The following is a 16639-nucleotide window of genomic DNA, read 5'->3' as shown; positions in this document are numbered from 1 at the left end:
CCTGAAGCGTGTTCCCAGTGCTCCTGTGCTTGCTCCTTGCACTCACCCTGAAGTGCGTGTTCCCAGTCCGGTACGTCCTGTGCTTGCTCCTTGCACTCACCCTGAAGTGCGTGTTCCCAGTCCGGTACGTCCTGTGCTTGCTCCTTGCACTCACCCTGAAGTGCGTGTTCCCAGTCTGGTACGTCCTGTGCCTACTTCTCGCACTCTCCCTCAAGTGCACCTTCCCAGTCCGGTACGTCTTGTGCCTGCTCTTCGCACTCTCCCTGAAGTGCGTGTCCCCAGTCTGGTGCCAACTGTGCCGGCCCCACGCATCAGGCCTCCAGTGCGCCTCCCCAGTCCAGAGCTTCCCGGCTACGGTTCCCAGTCCGGAGCTTCCCGGCGACGGTTCCCAGTCCGGAGCTTCCCGGCGACGGTTCCCAGTCCGGAGCCTCCAATGACGGTCAACGGTCCGGAACCTCCATGACTCGATGCCCAGTCCGAGCACGGCGTCCAGTCCAGCTCCAAGGCAGGAGCCTTCCTCTGTGCCGCTGTCCAGTCCGAACAAGGCGTCCAGTCTAGCTCCATGGCAGGAGCCCTTCACTGCCCCGATGCCCAGTCTAGACATGGCATCCAGTCCCGCTCCATGGCAGGAGTCTTCTTCTGCACCGAGGTCCAGGTACAGTGTTCAGCCTGGGTCCATGGCTCGATCTGCGGGATGAGCGGACACAGAGCCACCACCAAAGAAAGAGCTCAGCGGGGTTCTTCGTCACCAGCCCCCGATGCTGGCGGAACACTTCGCCCCGCACCAGAGCCGCCACCGACACCCCTCCCTAACCATCCCTTTTTGTTTCAGCAGAGTCCGCACCTTTGGGTACTGTCACATCTTGACCATAGAAAGCCTTTATTTTCTATGGCTTTCTATGGTCAGGTTATACCCCCCCATCTTCTGACCCACTGGAATTGTGATACAGTGAGTTATAAGTGAAATAATCTGTCTGCAAACAATTGTTGGAAAAATTCCTTGTGTCATGCACAAAGTAGTTGCCAAAACTAGAGTTTGTTAACAAGAATTTTGTGGAGTGGTTGAAAAACAAGTTTTAATGACTCCAACCTAAGTGTATGTTAACTTCCGACTTCAACTGTATGTGACATTTCTATGATATGTCTGCACTTGTAGCTGTCCCTACAATTTGTATAATATGTTACAAATCTGTGGCAAATGTTAGTTAGGTGTTAGTATCATAGGGGTCAAAATTGGGAGAGTGAGCTCATTGTTCAGGATTATTTAAATTTTATCATGCAATGTTAATATCATACTTGTACTTTTTTGGTGAAAATCACTCCAATGAGTCTAAACCAAGCTTTTGCTGTCACCTTGACAAATTGGCTACACTAGCTAGCTAGAAGCTAGCTCTCTGGCACCGTTTTGATAAAAGGTGAATGGAGGGTGTTGTCCACGATGCACAAATATTATACCTTTATTTCAACAAGGAACACAGACTGAGACCAAGGTCTCTTTTACAGGTGGGCCTTGTGTATACATGTTTACACATACAGTTTAGGTACAATGATTAAGAAACGACACAAGACAAACAAAACGATCACAGATAACACACAAATACAGCAGCAGATTGTTACATTTACACACAGGTTATTCCCCTAACAGCACAATAACTTGTATTACCCAAACAGTTACAAGCAATACAAAAAGACAAATCCTCCAATAAATGTTTAAAATGGGCGACAGGGGGACAAGAGTCTCAAGTTTAAGTTTAGTCTGCAGGCTATTCCATAGGCAAGGAGCGTAACAGGAAAAAGCAGCCATACCCAACTCTGTGGAAATCACATGGGCCTCAAGTGTAATCCATGCTTGAGACCTGGTTTTAGGAATTCTAAATCTAATGTTGAATGAGTGATGATAAATAAGAATGTAGTTTATAAAATGGCTTTACAGTGCCGGTGACATTTAAGATGAGGGAGGACGATAGATTTCTTATGAGCATGGCCTTATTTCTATTACAGTATCATACCCAGCTCAATGTAACATCGATAGGTTTAGGCTACTACATGATACTCAAATTTTCCCTATACCCATCATGAGGTTGCTGCAACCAAGCCTATAAATGAAACATTTGAGTACTCACAGAGGGACACATTCAATACCGCCTTGCATACTCTTGTCTGCGTCTAGCTAATCAAGGGTGTAGTCAAATCAAATCACATTTTATTGGTCACATATACATGGTTAGCAGATGTTATTGCGAATTTAGCAAAATGCTTGTGCTTCTAATTCCGACCGTGCAGTAATATTCAACAAGTAATCTAACAATTCCACAACAACTACCTAATACACACAAATCTAAGTAAAGGGATGGAATAACAATATGTACATATAAATATATGGATGAGCAATGACCGAGCGGCATAGGCAAGATGCAATAGATGGTGAGAAATACAGTATATACATGTGATATGAGTAATGTAAGTTACAAACAATCATTTCTATTGGGCAAATTCAGGTATGTTCAGCCCTGTTTTGTTCCATTTGCTTCAGTTTAAGAAATATTTTTCAACAGAATCGATGGAATGAATACACCCCTGATCACATACAAACAGCATGATAATTTTGCTAGTTGTAGAATTCCTTCTCGCATCTAGGTGCTGTGCTCCTCTCACCTTTTCCCTTTGCTTGTGGACTTCATTGTACAACACATCAGCTGTCTGTGACCAGGCAAAAAATTACTTTCCAAGCCAAACCAACATATCATATCCGCTAACCGCTACACACAGCCTACCTGCATAATCGTAGCTACTCGAACTAATGTGTTGGTAAACCCGCTACAATCATGCAGTACAGTGTAGGCTGCCAGCCGTTTAGCAGTTACACTGGCAGGCTCCAATGGCAATACATTAATAAAACCAACATTTTACCTTGACTTAAAAGAGTTCCAGTGTTGGATAGCCAGTTAGCTAACATAGCTTCCCTTTCTGTTTGAGCCAGTTGTTTGAGTAGGCTAAACAAGCTAGCTGCATTCACTAGCTAAGTGAACGTGAGAGAAGAATACAACGAAATATACCTATCTCTCTCTTCTCTCATGGTTCTCCTTCATTTTTAATTAAATGAATTTGTTCAAAACTGTTAATCTATTGTCTTTCTCTTTGAGTCAACTACTCACCACATTTTATGCATTGCAGTGCTAGCTAGCTGTATCTTATGATTTTAGTACTATATTCGTTCTCTGATCCTTTGATTGGGTGGACAACATGTCAGTTCATGCTGCAAAAGCTCTGATAGGTTGGAGCACGTCCTCCAGAAGTTGTCATAATTACTGTGTATGTCTATGGAATGGGGTGAGAACCATGAGCGTCCTAGGTTTTATATTGATGTCAATGTACCCAGAGGAGGACGGAAACTAGCTGTCCTTCGGCTGCACCGATTGCGCTGTACTCATTGCGAGTACCACTGATGTAGCCAAAGGACAAGGGAAAGCTAAAACTACAAAATGCTGCGTGTGGTCACAGCATTTCAAATAAAATCCCCACACTGTTCATACTTGACAGACAGTTAGTTTATTTCCCAAAACTAAGAGCAGTCACCACATCACTGAGAACCCCTTCCATGTGCCAGTGTCATTTCTGACCCCAGTCATCACAGCCCTCTGTCCTGATAGATTGGATTAGAGAGTAAAATAGTGGAGCTGCAGGCAAATTACTCAGGCAAATTACTCAGATCTGGTGTTACCCATTTCTGGAGCCTTGTGTCAGACACAGAGTATCAACTTCTGAAGCAGTGTGTGCAAAAGGTGACATTTTTTGTCAGCACTTTGTCATGTGGAGCAACATTTTCAACAATGATCATTGTGAAACAAAAACAGAGAAACATACTAATCAATGCACACTTGGATTGCCTCACAAGGATAGCAAAAACAGAATATACATTTAGAATGAATTCAGTCAAGGAGCAGAAGGGACATTTTCTCTCATCCAGCTACTAAGGTAACCCTGAATATTGGTCTTATTCATGTGGTGTAGCCTATTTGATGTGTGTATGTATATATTTGTGATGTACTGTACATCAAATTAATTGCATGTACTCTATTGCATGTACTCTATTTGCTCTCAATTGATAATTGATGATATTGGAAGAAAAAGTACAACAAATTAAAGATATGTGCGGCCGTCTGAATGATTGTCTCAACCCAAAGTGGTTCCCTTACAAAAAATAGTGAGTAGCACTGGTCTACACTGCAAAACAGTGTTTTTTTTCATCAATTATTTGGTGACATGTACAGTGCATTCGGAAAGTATTCCGAATCTTTGTCTTTTTCCACATTTTGTTACATTCAGGGCTGGGGAGTAACAAATTACATGTAATCCGTTACATGTAAGGTATTACAAAAAACAGGAACTGTAATCCGTTACGTTACCAGCAAAAATATTGTAATCAGATTACTGATACTTTTGAAAAACTACATAGAATCAGCATTGAAAAAAGGCACAAATTTAAGTTTGTTCCACCTGAGACAACTATGATGACACGCCAAATGTGTTTGATGGATCTTGGGAAAAGAGCAGGAATATGCTTTTGTAGGCTACAGTCCAAGCTATGTCTTGACTGCTGTCGGCATCCAAAGATTATCCAATTTGAATAAACGCTTGGATGTAAGGATGACAGCAGTGGTGTTGTCTACGACATACGGATATCAGTTATTCATGATATCTACATAATGCATTGATGTGAATCACACTGCTGTTCTCTCATTTAGCTATTTGTGCTTTACGGATTGTGGTTGTTGTGGATGGCTGTTCACACATCTAAAGGTGTATTTGAACCCATCAATGGTTGAATTCAAGAAGTTTAAGCTGCCTGTCTATACATCATGGTTGTTGAAACCAGTGGACAGCCAGTGAAATATGTGCTCTTGCAACAGCTGCATAATGCGGATCCAAGCCTATAGAATAAAAGTGGGGATTTTATTGTTCAACCTAATTCATGCTGATAAAAGAAAATCCATAGGCCTAATGTACACCTGCTCAAACCTGCACACTTTTGATAGACTTAAAGGGGCGGTCTGTAGTTGCTATCTATTTTTGGACGTATACATCATATATACTGTACCAGTCAAAAGTTTGGACACATCTCACATCAAATACAATGAAATCAAATGTTATTGGTCACATACACATGGTTAACAGATGTTAATGCGAGTGTAGCAAAATGCTTGTGCTTCTAGTTCCAACAGTGCATTGTGCACACCGCATCACCCTCTGGAAAGCCCTGCGGTTGAGGACGGTGCAATTGCCGTACCAGGCTGTGATTCAGCCCAACAGGATGCTCTCGATTGTGCATCTGTAAAAGTTTGTCAGGGTTTTGGGTGACAAGCCAAATTTCTTCAGCCTCCTGAGGTTGAAGAGGCACTATTGCGCCTTCTTCACCACACTGTCTGTGTGGGTGGACCATTTCAGTTCGTCTGTGATGTGTACTTCAATTGACTTAACTTTCCACCTTCTCCACTGCTGTCCCTTCGATGTGGATAGGGGAGTGCTCCCTCTGCTGTTTCCTGAAGTCCACAATCATCTCCTTGGTTTGAACACAAACCTTTGTGGGGCCCCAGTTTTGAGGGTCAGCAAAGTGGAGATGTTGTTTCCTACCTTCACCAACTGTGGGCGGCCCGTCAGAAAGTCCTGGACCCGGTTGCACAGGGCGGGGTTGAGACCCAGGGCCTCCAGCTTGATGATGAGCTTGGAGGGTACTATGGTGTTGAATGCTGAGCTGTAGTCAATGAACAGCATTCTTATATAGGTATTATTTTTGTCCAAATGGGATAGGGAAGTGTTCAGTGTGATGGCGACACCTACTCATTCAAAGGTTTTTCTTTATTTATACTATTTTCTAAAACTATCAAAACTATGAAATAACACAGAATTATGTAGCAACAAATAAGTGTTAAACAAATCAAAAAATATTTTAGATTTTTAGATTCTTCAAAGTAGCCACCCTTTGCCTTGATGAAAGCCTTGCACACTCTTGGCAAAGCATGCCATTCCATGAGCGCAGCATTTATTTTTCTACTCGAATCGATGAGCCCAATCAGTCCTCCATGACAACAAAATCATAAACAACAGAATAGGGCTGGCTAATAAATCCTTAGTTTTGGGGTCATGCTCAAGTAAAAATATTTGGCTAATCTATACTATACTATATTTCCAAGACCTAATCTTGAATATCAAGGGATATGACATTCATTGGAATGACTGTAATTCTGATAGACTTTGGTTTGTAATGTAAAGATGCCATTTAATCGTATTATTATATGTAGTAGAAAGTCATGGGTTAGAAGAAGCCTACATAATCAATCCATAAAGTAAAATTTAACATCCAGATATAACCAGCTATGTAAACTTTAACATTGATTTTTCCTGCAATAGACATTGTTCAATTGGTAACAAACATTTTTGTCTTCTTCTAATGACTCTTAAGGGTAAAGTAATCTAAAAGTAACGGAATGTAATCAGATTATGCTTCTGAGTTTGGGTAATCCAAAAGTCACGTTACTTATTAGAATTTTGGACAGGTAATTTGTAACTGTGACGGATTACATTTAGAAAGTAACCTACTCAACCCTGGTTACGTTACAGCCTTATTCTAAAATGGATTAAATAGTTCCCCCCCTCAATCTACACACAATACCCAATAATCACATTTACATAAGTATTCAGACCCTTTACTCAGTACTTTGTTGAAGCACCTTTGGCAGCAATTACAGCCTCGAGTCTTCTTGGGTATGACGCTTCAAGCTTGGCACACCTGCATTTGGGGAGTTACTCCCATTCTTCTCTGCAGATCTTCTCAAGCTCTGTCAGGTTGGATGGTGACCGTTGCTGCACAGCTATTTCCAGGTCTCTCCAGAGATGTCCGATCGGGTTCAAGTCCGGGCTCTGGCTGAGCCACTCAAGGACATTCAGAGACTTGTCCCAAAGCCACTCCTGCGTTGTCTTGGCTATGTGCTTAGGGTCGTTGTCCTATTGGATGGTGAACCTTCGCCCCAGTCTGAGGTCCTGAGCACTCTGGAGCAGGTTTTCATCAAGGATCTCTCCCCCCGTTCATCTTTCCCTCGATCCTGACTAGTCTCCCAGTCCCGGCCGCTGACAAACATCCCCACAGCATGATGCTGCCACCACCATGCTTCAACATAGGGATGGTGCCAGGTTTCCTCCAGACGTGACGCTTAGCATTCAGGCCAAACAGTTCAGACTTGGTTTCAAAAGACCAAATAATCTTGTTCCTCATGGTCTGAGAGTCTTTAGGTGCCTTTTGACAAACTGCAAGCGGGCTGTCATGTGCCTTTTACTGAGGAGTGGCTTCCGTCTGGCCACTCTACCATAAAGGCCTGATTGGTGGAGTGCTACAGAGATGGTTGTCCTTCTGGAAGGTTCTTCCATCTCCAGAGGAACTGTGGAGCTCTGTCAGTGACCAAGGCCATTCCACCCCAATTGCTCAGTGTGGCCAACTCTAGGAAGAGTCTATGTGGTTGCAAACTTATACCATTTAAGAATGATGGAGGTCACTGTGTTCTTGTGGACCTTCAATGCTGCAGACATTTTTTAGTACCCTTCCTCAGATGTAGGCCTCGACACAATCCTGTCTCGGTGCTCTACAGACAATTCCTTTGACATCATGGCTTGGTTTTGGCTCTGACATGCACTGTCAACTGTGGGACCTTATATAAACAGGTGTGTGCCTTTCCAAATCATATCCAATTAATTGATTTTACCACAGGTAGTCTCCAATCAAGTTGTAGAAACATCTCAAGGATGATCAATGGAAACAGGATGCACCTGAGCACAATTCCGAGTCTCATTGCAAAGGAAACAGAATACTTATGTAAATAAGGTATTTCTGTTTTTAATAATTTAGCTGAAATTTCTAAACTGTTTTCGCGTTGTCATTATGGGGTATTGTGTGTAGATTGATGAGATACATTTTTTTATTTAATCCAATTTAGAATAAGGCTGTAGGTAACAAAATGTGGAAAATGGAAGGTGGAAGGGGTCTGAATACTTTCCGAATGCACTGCATGTAGTTTTAGAGTTTTTAGAGTTTCATCTAAAAAGGATATATTTGTTCATGTTAATGTCACTATTTTTATGAAATTCACTGAGGATGGTCCTCCCCTTCCTCCTTTGAGGAGCCTCCACTGTGCTCTGTTTATCAATGGAAACATGCGTAGCCTCTGGTACATCCTAGCTTCTCCACTTACGCAGAATTTAAGTAAAAAATGTACGCATGGTTGATAAATGAGGCCCCAGAGCAGGCCCATTGTATTATGATTTCAATAAGGCCATTTCAGTTTTTGATTGCGTCCTGTTTGTTATTTTTATTTGTAGACTCCATTCTGATCCTCACTCTACCGCCAAGAGCGTCCTCATCATAGTCACCAGCCAAGGCTCAGGCTTTAGAAAGAAAAGGCTTTTAGATGTGTGGGAAATAGAATCCATTACTCTTGAATATAATAAGGCCTAGGTCAGAAGTTGATAGGTGAGAATTGTCTGTTAATTGAATGATTAAAATATTCCGCCCTGAAACATATAATTGTATGGAATTGATTAGAATGTATAAAATCATAATCAATAAATGTGTAGTCCTAGTCAGAATTAGGGTAAAGACAATATGTCTTTATGGTATTATAAACACAGACTGTCTGAGCTTGGTTCCGACCTGACTAGAGATTGGGAGAGAACAGGGTCACAAAGCTCTGGCAGGACATGTGTGTGTGCGTCCGTGTGTGTGCGTATGGCTGTGTGAATGTGTGGGCGTGAAAAGTCAGTATAAAATGAATTGTTTTGTATTCTTGACTTTAGAACGTTCTCTGAATAAACTGTACTAACCTTTTGAATAAGCTGAGTCTTTGACTAATTATTATACCCATGGTCTTACAGATCTCGGGAATTGGTCAGAGCTATTGATTGATTGTTATTATCAGTGGGATTGGAAATTCTCTTCTCAGAAGCTAGGCAGAATGTAGACCTACATGTTTTACTCTATAACATTTCTATTTTGTATAATGTGGCCACTCCATTCTGATCCTCACTCCACCGCCAAGAGCGTCCTCATCATAAGCATCAGCCTATTGAAATCATAATACAATGGGCCTGCTCTGGGGCCTCATTTATCAACCATGCGTACATATCTTACTTAATTTCTGCGTACGTGGAGATGCTAGGATGTACCAGAGGCTACGCATGTTTCCATTGATAAACAGAGCACAGTGGAGGCTCCTCACCAGTTAAAGACCCAGGCGTTTATTAACCCCTGCCAGAAGTTATGCTTCCAGTGTTGCAGGTGAACAAGTGTAGTTCTTCTACAACTCCCCTGTTAGGCCATCTGTTTTTTTAAAGCCTACTAAGGCAAGGCCCCACAAATTACCGGACTATTAAGTCCTTCACTGTATTTTGTTCATTACTTAATGTTGTTCATGTCGAGGGGACACAGCATGCATTCTTTCTTGGAGTTTGATCAATTGTGCCACAATTGTGCTTGTCAGCGAGAAAAATATGATTTGTCAGCTTGTTTGGCTTGACCTCACGACCCTTCCCATCAGGAGGTGAGCCAGTCACCGGAGGTATAAAAACCCTGTGTCCCCGGAGACTCCAGTCCAGTGGGTTCTGAAGACAAGGGCAACATTAAAGAAGTACCAAACTTACAAGGCTACGGTAAGACTTATTTTATTTGTCATTATAGTTTAAAAGTTGAAGAACAGAAGAGTAGTGAGACATAATGAGATAACAATTCGCTTTTTAAGAATGTAATAATTTGTTTATTAATGTCTCTTCTTAAACTGCTTTCATCATTGCTTAATTTTAAGTGAAAAAATCCTTCTATTATTTTTAGAGATGAAGATCTGGCAACTGCCTTCCATGCTCCTTGTTGTTATATCAAGTGTCTCTACTCATCCTCATCACTTATTTAAGTATGATGAGCTGAGCCAGTATGTTGACAGCCATCAGGAGGAATATGTACAGGCAAGTTTCTAAACAGAATAATGATGTTGTCTGTTTTATTATCTGATAATACAATATTCACTACAAATAAATAGTGTGTGTGTGTGTGTGTGTGTTAGACTCTGAGGGACTGGGTTGCTGTAGAGAGCGACTCCAGTGATGTCTTGAGGAGGCCAGACTGCCATCGCATGATGGATATGACGGCTGAGAAACTACAAGCCATGGGAGGGAAGGTGGAACTGGTGGACATCGGCGTACAAGAGGTCCGTTTTCTGAAATGTGGTCAACTTAATGATTATGTTATGGGATCTTTTTGTTTGCTTTTAGCTTAGTCTTTAGAGTCCTTTAGTAGCAGATCAGACTGGTTTGCAGAAATAAATACTAAAAGTTGGGTGTTAACAGAAATGCTCCCTGCCTTGCAAACTCTATTCAGGTAATTTTCTGCATCTACCGTGTCTTTTATCATCATGCTTAGCTGCCTGATGGCAAGACAGTGGCCTTACCCAAGGTGGTGACAGCCCAGTTTGGCAGTGACCCCAGTAAGCAGACAGTCTGTGTGTATGGACATGTGGATGTCCAGCCTGCTAAGCTAGAGGACGGCTGGGCCACTGAACCCTACAACCTGACAGACATCAACGGTAGGCTATGGCTTCCAACAGTAGTCTATGGTATCCAACGGTAGGCTGTGGGTTCCAACGGTTGGGTATGGCTTCCAACAGTAGTCTATGGTATCCAACGGTAGGCTATGGGTTGCAACAGTAGGCTATGGGTTGCAACAGTAGGCTATGGGTTGCAACAGTAGGCTATGGGTTGCAACAGTAGGCTATGGGTTGCAACAGTAGGCTATGGGTTGCAACAGTAGGCTATGGGTTGCAACAGTAGGCTATGGGTTGCAACAGTAGGCTACGGGTTGCAACTGTAGACTATGGATTCCAGCCATTCACAGTCACAGCAATCAAATGTATTATAATGATTTTTTTTACAGTGCTTTACAGTAATCTATTCTAAACCCAACACATAGAAACATATATCTACAATTAACAGCCGTTAGATATTGTAACTAACGTGAAGGAATCAAGAAAGTTTAATTTTTAAATGTTTTATTTCACCTTTATTTAACCAGGTAGGCTAGTTGAGAACAAGTTCTCATTTGCAACTGCGACCTGGCCAAGATAAAGCATAGCAGTGTGAACAGACAACACAGAGTTACACATGGAGTAAACAATTAACAAGTGAATATCACAGTAGAAAAAATGGGGGAGTCTATATACAATGTGTGCAAAAGGCATGAGGAGGTAGGCGAATAATTACAATTTTGCAGATTAACACTGGAGTGATAAATGATCAGATGGTCATGTACAGGTAGAGATATTGGTGTGCAAAAGAGCAGAAAAGTAAATAAATAAAAACAGTATGGGGAAGAGGTAGGTGAAAAGGGTGGGCTATTTACCAATAGACTATGTACAGCTGCAGCGATCGGTTAGCTGCTCAGATAGCTGATGTTTGAAGTTGGTGAGGGAGATAAAAGTCTCCAACTTCAGCGATTTTTGCAGTTTGTTCCAGTCACAGGCAGCAGAGTACTGGAACGAAAGGCGGCCAAATGAGGTGTTGGCTTTAGGGATGATCAATGAGATGCACGTGCTACGGATGGGTGTTGCCATCGTGACCAGTGAACTGAGATAAGGCGGAGCTTTACCTAGCATGGACTTGTAGATGACCTGGAGCCAGTGGGTCTGGCGACGAATATATGTAGCGAGGGCCAGCCGACTAGAGCATACAAGTCGCAGTGGTGGGTGGTATAAGGTGCTTTAGTGACAAAACGGATGGCACTGTGATAGACTGCATCCAGTTTGCTGAGTAGAGTGTTGGAAGCCATTTTGTAGATGACATCGCCGAAGTCGAGGATCGGTAGGATAGTCAGTTTTACTAGGGTAAGCTTGGCGGCGTGAGTGAAGGAGGCTTTGTTGCGGAATAGAAAGCCGACTCTTGATTTGATTTTCGATTGGAGATGTTTGATATGAGTCTGGAAGGAGAGTTTGCAGTCTAGCCAGACACCTAGGTACTTATAGATGTCCACATATTCAAGGTCGGAACCATCCAGGGTGGTGATGCTAGTCGGGCATGCGGGTGCAGGCAGCGATCGGTTGAAAAGCATGCATTTGGTTTTACTAGCGTTTAAGAGCAGTTGGAGGCCACGGAAGGAGTGTTGTATGGCATTGAAGCTCGTTTGGAGGTTAGATAGCACAGTGTCCAATGACGGGCCGAAAGTATATAGAATGGTGTCGTCTGCGTAGAGGTGGATCAGGGAATCGCCCGCAGCAAGAGCAACATCATTGATATATACAGAGAAAAGAGTCGGCCCGAGAATTGAACCCTGTGGCACCCCCATAGAGACTGCCAGAGGACCGGACAGCATGCCCTCCGATTTGACACACTGAACTCTGTCTGCAAAGTAATTGGTGAACCAGGCAAGGCAGTCATCCGAAAAACCGAGGCTACTGAGTCTGCCGATAAGAATATGGTGATTGACAGAGTCGAAAGCGTTGGCAAGGTCGATGAAGACGGCTGCACAGTACTGTCTTTTATCGATGGCGGTTATGATATCGTTTAGTACCTTGAGTGTGGCTGAGGTGCACCCGTGACCGGCTCGGAAACCAGATTGCACAGCGGAGAAGGTACGGTGGGATTCGAGATGGTCAGTGACCTGTTTGTTGACTTGGCTTTCAAAGACCTTAGATAGGCAGGGCAGGATGGATATAGGTCTGTAACAGTTTGGGTCCAGGGTGTCTCCCCCTTTGAAGAGGGGGATGACTGCGGCAGCTTTCCAATCCTTGGGGATCTCAGACGATATGAAAGAGAGGTTGAACAGGCTGGTAATAGGGGTTGCGACAATGGCGGCGGATAGTTTCAGAAATAGAGGGTCCAGATTGTCAAGCCCAGCTGATTTGTACGGGTCCAGGTTTTGCAGCTCTTTCAGAACATCTGCTATCTGGATTTGGGTAAAGGAGAACCTGGAGAGGCTTGGGCGAGGAGCTGCGGGGGCGGACCTGTTGGCCGAGGTTGGAGTAGCCAGGCGGAAGGCATGGCCAGCCGTTGAGAAATGCTTATTGAAGTTTTCGATAATCATGGATTTATCGGTGGTGACCGTGTTACCTAGCCTCAGTGCAGTGGACAGCTGGGAGGAGGTGCTCTTGTTCTCCATGGACTTCAGTGTCCCAGAACTTTTTGGAGTTGGAGCTACAGGATGCAAACTTCTGCCTGAAGAAGCTGGCCTTTGCTTTCCTGACTGACTGCGTGTATTGGTTCCTGACTTCCCTGAACAGTTGCATATCACGGGGACTATTCGATGCTATTGCAGTCCGCCACAGGATGTTTTTGTGTACTTGGGTGTGGGATGATTTTTACCATACATATTTTGAACCAATGAAATGTAACTGATACATGCATGTTAAATGTCAATGTGAGCTGGACATTTATTTGAAAATAATTACTTTGATTCTACCTCTAAGGAAACCTCTACGGCAGAGGGGCGTCTGACAACAAGGCCCCTGTCTTAGCCTGGATCCATACAGTGGAGGCCTATCAGGCCCTCAGCATTGTGAGTGTTCAGTAAGAAGAGATATCAGAGTGAACTCATAGGAGATGTAGAGACAATATGTGGTGAAACAAGTTAATTTGCAGTCTAACTGACCGTTATTAGGGAGCTTTCCTTTGTTATAATAATTCTTATTTTTTTCCACTCCTCCCTTCCCCTCCTCCTCTCCACCCCCTGCCCTCTCCCCATGCAGGACCTGCCAGTCAATGTGAAGTTCATCATCGAGGGGATGGAGGAGACCGGGTCCAATGGCCTGGACGCCATGATCGTGGCGCAGAAAGACACGTTCTTCTCCGACGTCGATTACATCATCATCTCAGACTGTGGTTGGCTGAGCCGACGCCCCGCCCTCACCTACGGGACCAGGGGGAACTGCTACTTCTTTGCTGAGGTAGGACGGGCTGGGGGCATTTCCAATTCTGTGGGACGTTACCTTTTCAAGATCATTAATGAATAGCCATGGTGACTTTGTATGTTTGGTAGGTAGAGGGTCCAAAACAGGACCTACACTCAGGGGTGTATGGAGGCACTGTTATAGAGCCCATGACAGATCTGATCGGCATATTGGGTGAGTTTTTCACCTCTTTGAGTGACAGTATTACAAACTACCTTAACACCTACTTTATAGGTATCGCTGGCTCATGTTTTCATGCAAAGCTATCGTCCTTGTGTCTGTGTGCGCTCTCTATAGGCAGAAATAATAAAATATTAGATATCCCTACAAATGTGTGTCCATAAGAACTGCTTGTGTGTTGACCTATCTCTCCCACACCCAGACACACTGATCAGCCCCAGTGGAAAGATCCTCATTCCAGGCATCAGAGAGGCCGTTGCCCCACTCTTAGACGAAGAGTGGAAGATGTACCAGGATATTGAGTTTGACATTGAGAGCTTTAAGTCCAAGATCGGCGTCAGTCAACTCATGTACAGCAACAAGGTGATTCACAGGGGAGTGGATTTTTTTCTCCAAAAAGCAATACATAAAAATAAAAATAAAGTTTTTAATGTGTTCTTTTAAGGTTTTCACTCCTCCTATCTCTGTTTCTCTGTGTTTAGCCTGTATGTATATAGCCTCGTTATTGTTTTGTTTTTTATCATGTTTTTTTATTTTATTTAGTCTTTTATCTATTTGTACATTTTCAAACTTTTTAACTGCATTGTTGGGAAAGGGATCGTAAGTAAACATTTCACAGTAAAGTCTTCACTTGTTGTACTCTGTGCATGTGACAAATAAGAGTTTAATTGGATTTCTCAGGTAGATCTGCTGGCCCATCGTTGGCGTTACCCTACCGTTACCATCCATGGCATCGAAGGAGGCTTCTCTGGCCCTGGCTCCAAGACGGTCATCCCTGCTAAGGTCATTGCCAAATTCTCCATTCGACAGGTCCCCAACATGGACCCAGCAGTGGTCAAGAAACAGGTAGGTGGTACACGCCTCTCACCCAGTGCATTGTACAGTTGCATGACAACACAATTACAGTGTACATGCAGTTACACACATTTCTGGAATTGTTATAACCTTCAGACTCTCTTTATACAATACATCCAAGAAAAGGGAACATTCATCCAGGTTACACTATTATAATGTACCTCATTCTGCTCATTCAGTTCATTTACTATTCAGTTATTCACTATTTCAGTTTGGTTTCAGTTAATGAGATAGACGTGAAGACTGCATGTATGCCTGTTACATATTTGTTCTGTTGTAGGTCACAGACTACCTGAACTCTGTGTTTGCCAAGAGAAAGAGCCCCAACAAGCTGAAGGTGACCATGATCATCGGGGCTAAGCCCTGGTTAGCAGACACCAAGCACCCTCTGTACGAGGCAGGGAAAGCAGCCGTGAAGAGAGGTACAGTTAGACAACTCTGCTCTGGACAAACCAAAGGACATTTCTTATGCTGTCTGTGTGTGTTTTTGTATGAACAGTGGTCATAGGGGTAATGATTACTGTGTAGTAGCTGACTGTGGACATTTATTGCACAACAGTAGCTTCACAGGGATAGGCCTATCTGTAGTCTTTAGAGTTACCAGACATAGACACATATCCTTATCGCTAAAAGAAGCCAGTGTGCTGTGGTTCTACTGTAGACCCATCAGTGGTTAAGGCATGACAGTGCAGAGGTTTTGTAATGTTTGTGTAGCAGAAAGGACTTGGAATGACAATCTTGCGAAGAGGTAGCCCTGTCTGAGGCTTGTATTCCTAAATGACAGCCTTGGACCTTGCAGATGAACTCTTGGTCTAACGGTTAAGATATTGACTTGGTGAGCCGGAGACCTGACTTCTAATCCCACTGGTTGCAGTTGGTATTCCTCTACTGCAGGTATAATGCATTATGACGCAGTCAGACTTGTCACTGTTTTCCTCTAGTGTTTAACGTGGAGCCAGATCTGATCCGTGAAGGGGGAACCATCCCCATCGCCAAGACCTTTGAGGACGTGACCGGTAAGAGCATCATCATGATGCCCATCGGAGGCTTCGACGATGGCCTCCACTCCCAGAACGAGAAGATGAGCAGGTTAGCCCTTCAATCTCCTAATACAGTATGTATTTAAAAAATGACGATGGACATTTATAGATTTTTACCCATGCACACACGAACACACACACACAGATGTATCAACAGTCTTATTTCTGTTTAAAGGATTGGTTGAGGACATATTGTTTTCTCTCACCCATTCCTTTCCCAGGTACAACTACATAGAGGGGACCAAGTTGTTCATCGCGTACCTCCATGAAGTGGCCCATCTCAAGAAGGACTCATCACCACCGTTATAAGACAGTTCTATATTGTTTAGCTTGTATGAGATCCCATCAGTGGAGTCTGGCTTTGTTTAGCCTTTTTCCTGACATTAACTGGTAACTTTTCTTGTTTCTTTCCCTCTTGGCATCTGATATAGCCTCAACACTCTGCCTCGCTCTCTCTCTCGCTCTCTCTCTCTCTCTTTCTGAATCTTTCTTCCCCCCTCACGTTCCTCCTTTCTCTCTCTCTCTCTCAATTTCTCTCTCATTCACATACAAATGTCTACTTGATAGAGCAAATAAAACTGGTTTGACGCACTA

General features: G+C 43.3%; 1 protein-coding gene across 1 annotated transcript; it reads left to right on the top strand.

Moving 5' to 3' along the window:
* Positions 1-3932: 3932 nt before the first annotated feature.
* On the top strand, positions 3933-16639 carry LOC115102363 (cytosolic non-specific dipeptidase-like). The gene is made up of 13 exons (XM_029622258.2): positions 3933-3975; positions 9582-9693; positions 9872-10002; positions 10101-10244; positions 10457-10619; positions 13491-13579; positions 13770-13967; positions 14060-14144; positions 14353-14513; positions 14832-14996; positions 15286-15427; positions 15947-16094; positions 16267-16639. The coding sequence occupies exons 3-13, from the start codon at positions 9874-9876 to the stop codon at positions 16352-16354; spliced, it is 1512 nt and encodes a 503-aa protein (XP_029478118.2). The 5' UTR covers positions 3933-3975; positions 9582-9693; positions 9872-9873; the 3' UTR covers positions 16355-16639.

The sequence above is a fragment of the Oncorhynchus nerka genome, linkage group LG3 (assembly GCF_034236695.1).
Source record: "Oncorhynchus nerka isolate Pitt River linkage group LG3, Oner_Uvic_2.0, whole genome shotgun sequence".
Lineage (NCBI taxonomy): Eukaryota > Metazoa > Chordata > Actinopteri > Salmoniformes > Salmonidae > Oncorhynchus > Oncorhynchus nerka.
The sequence above is the reverse complement of the archived record's forward strand: the minus strand, read 5'-3'. Positions and strand labels throughout refer to the sequence as shown.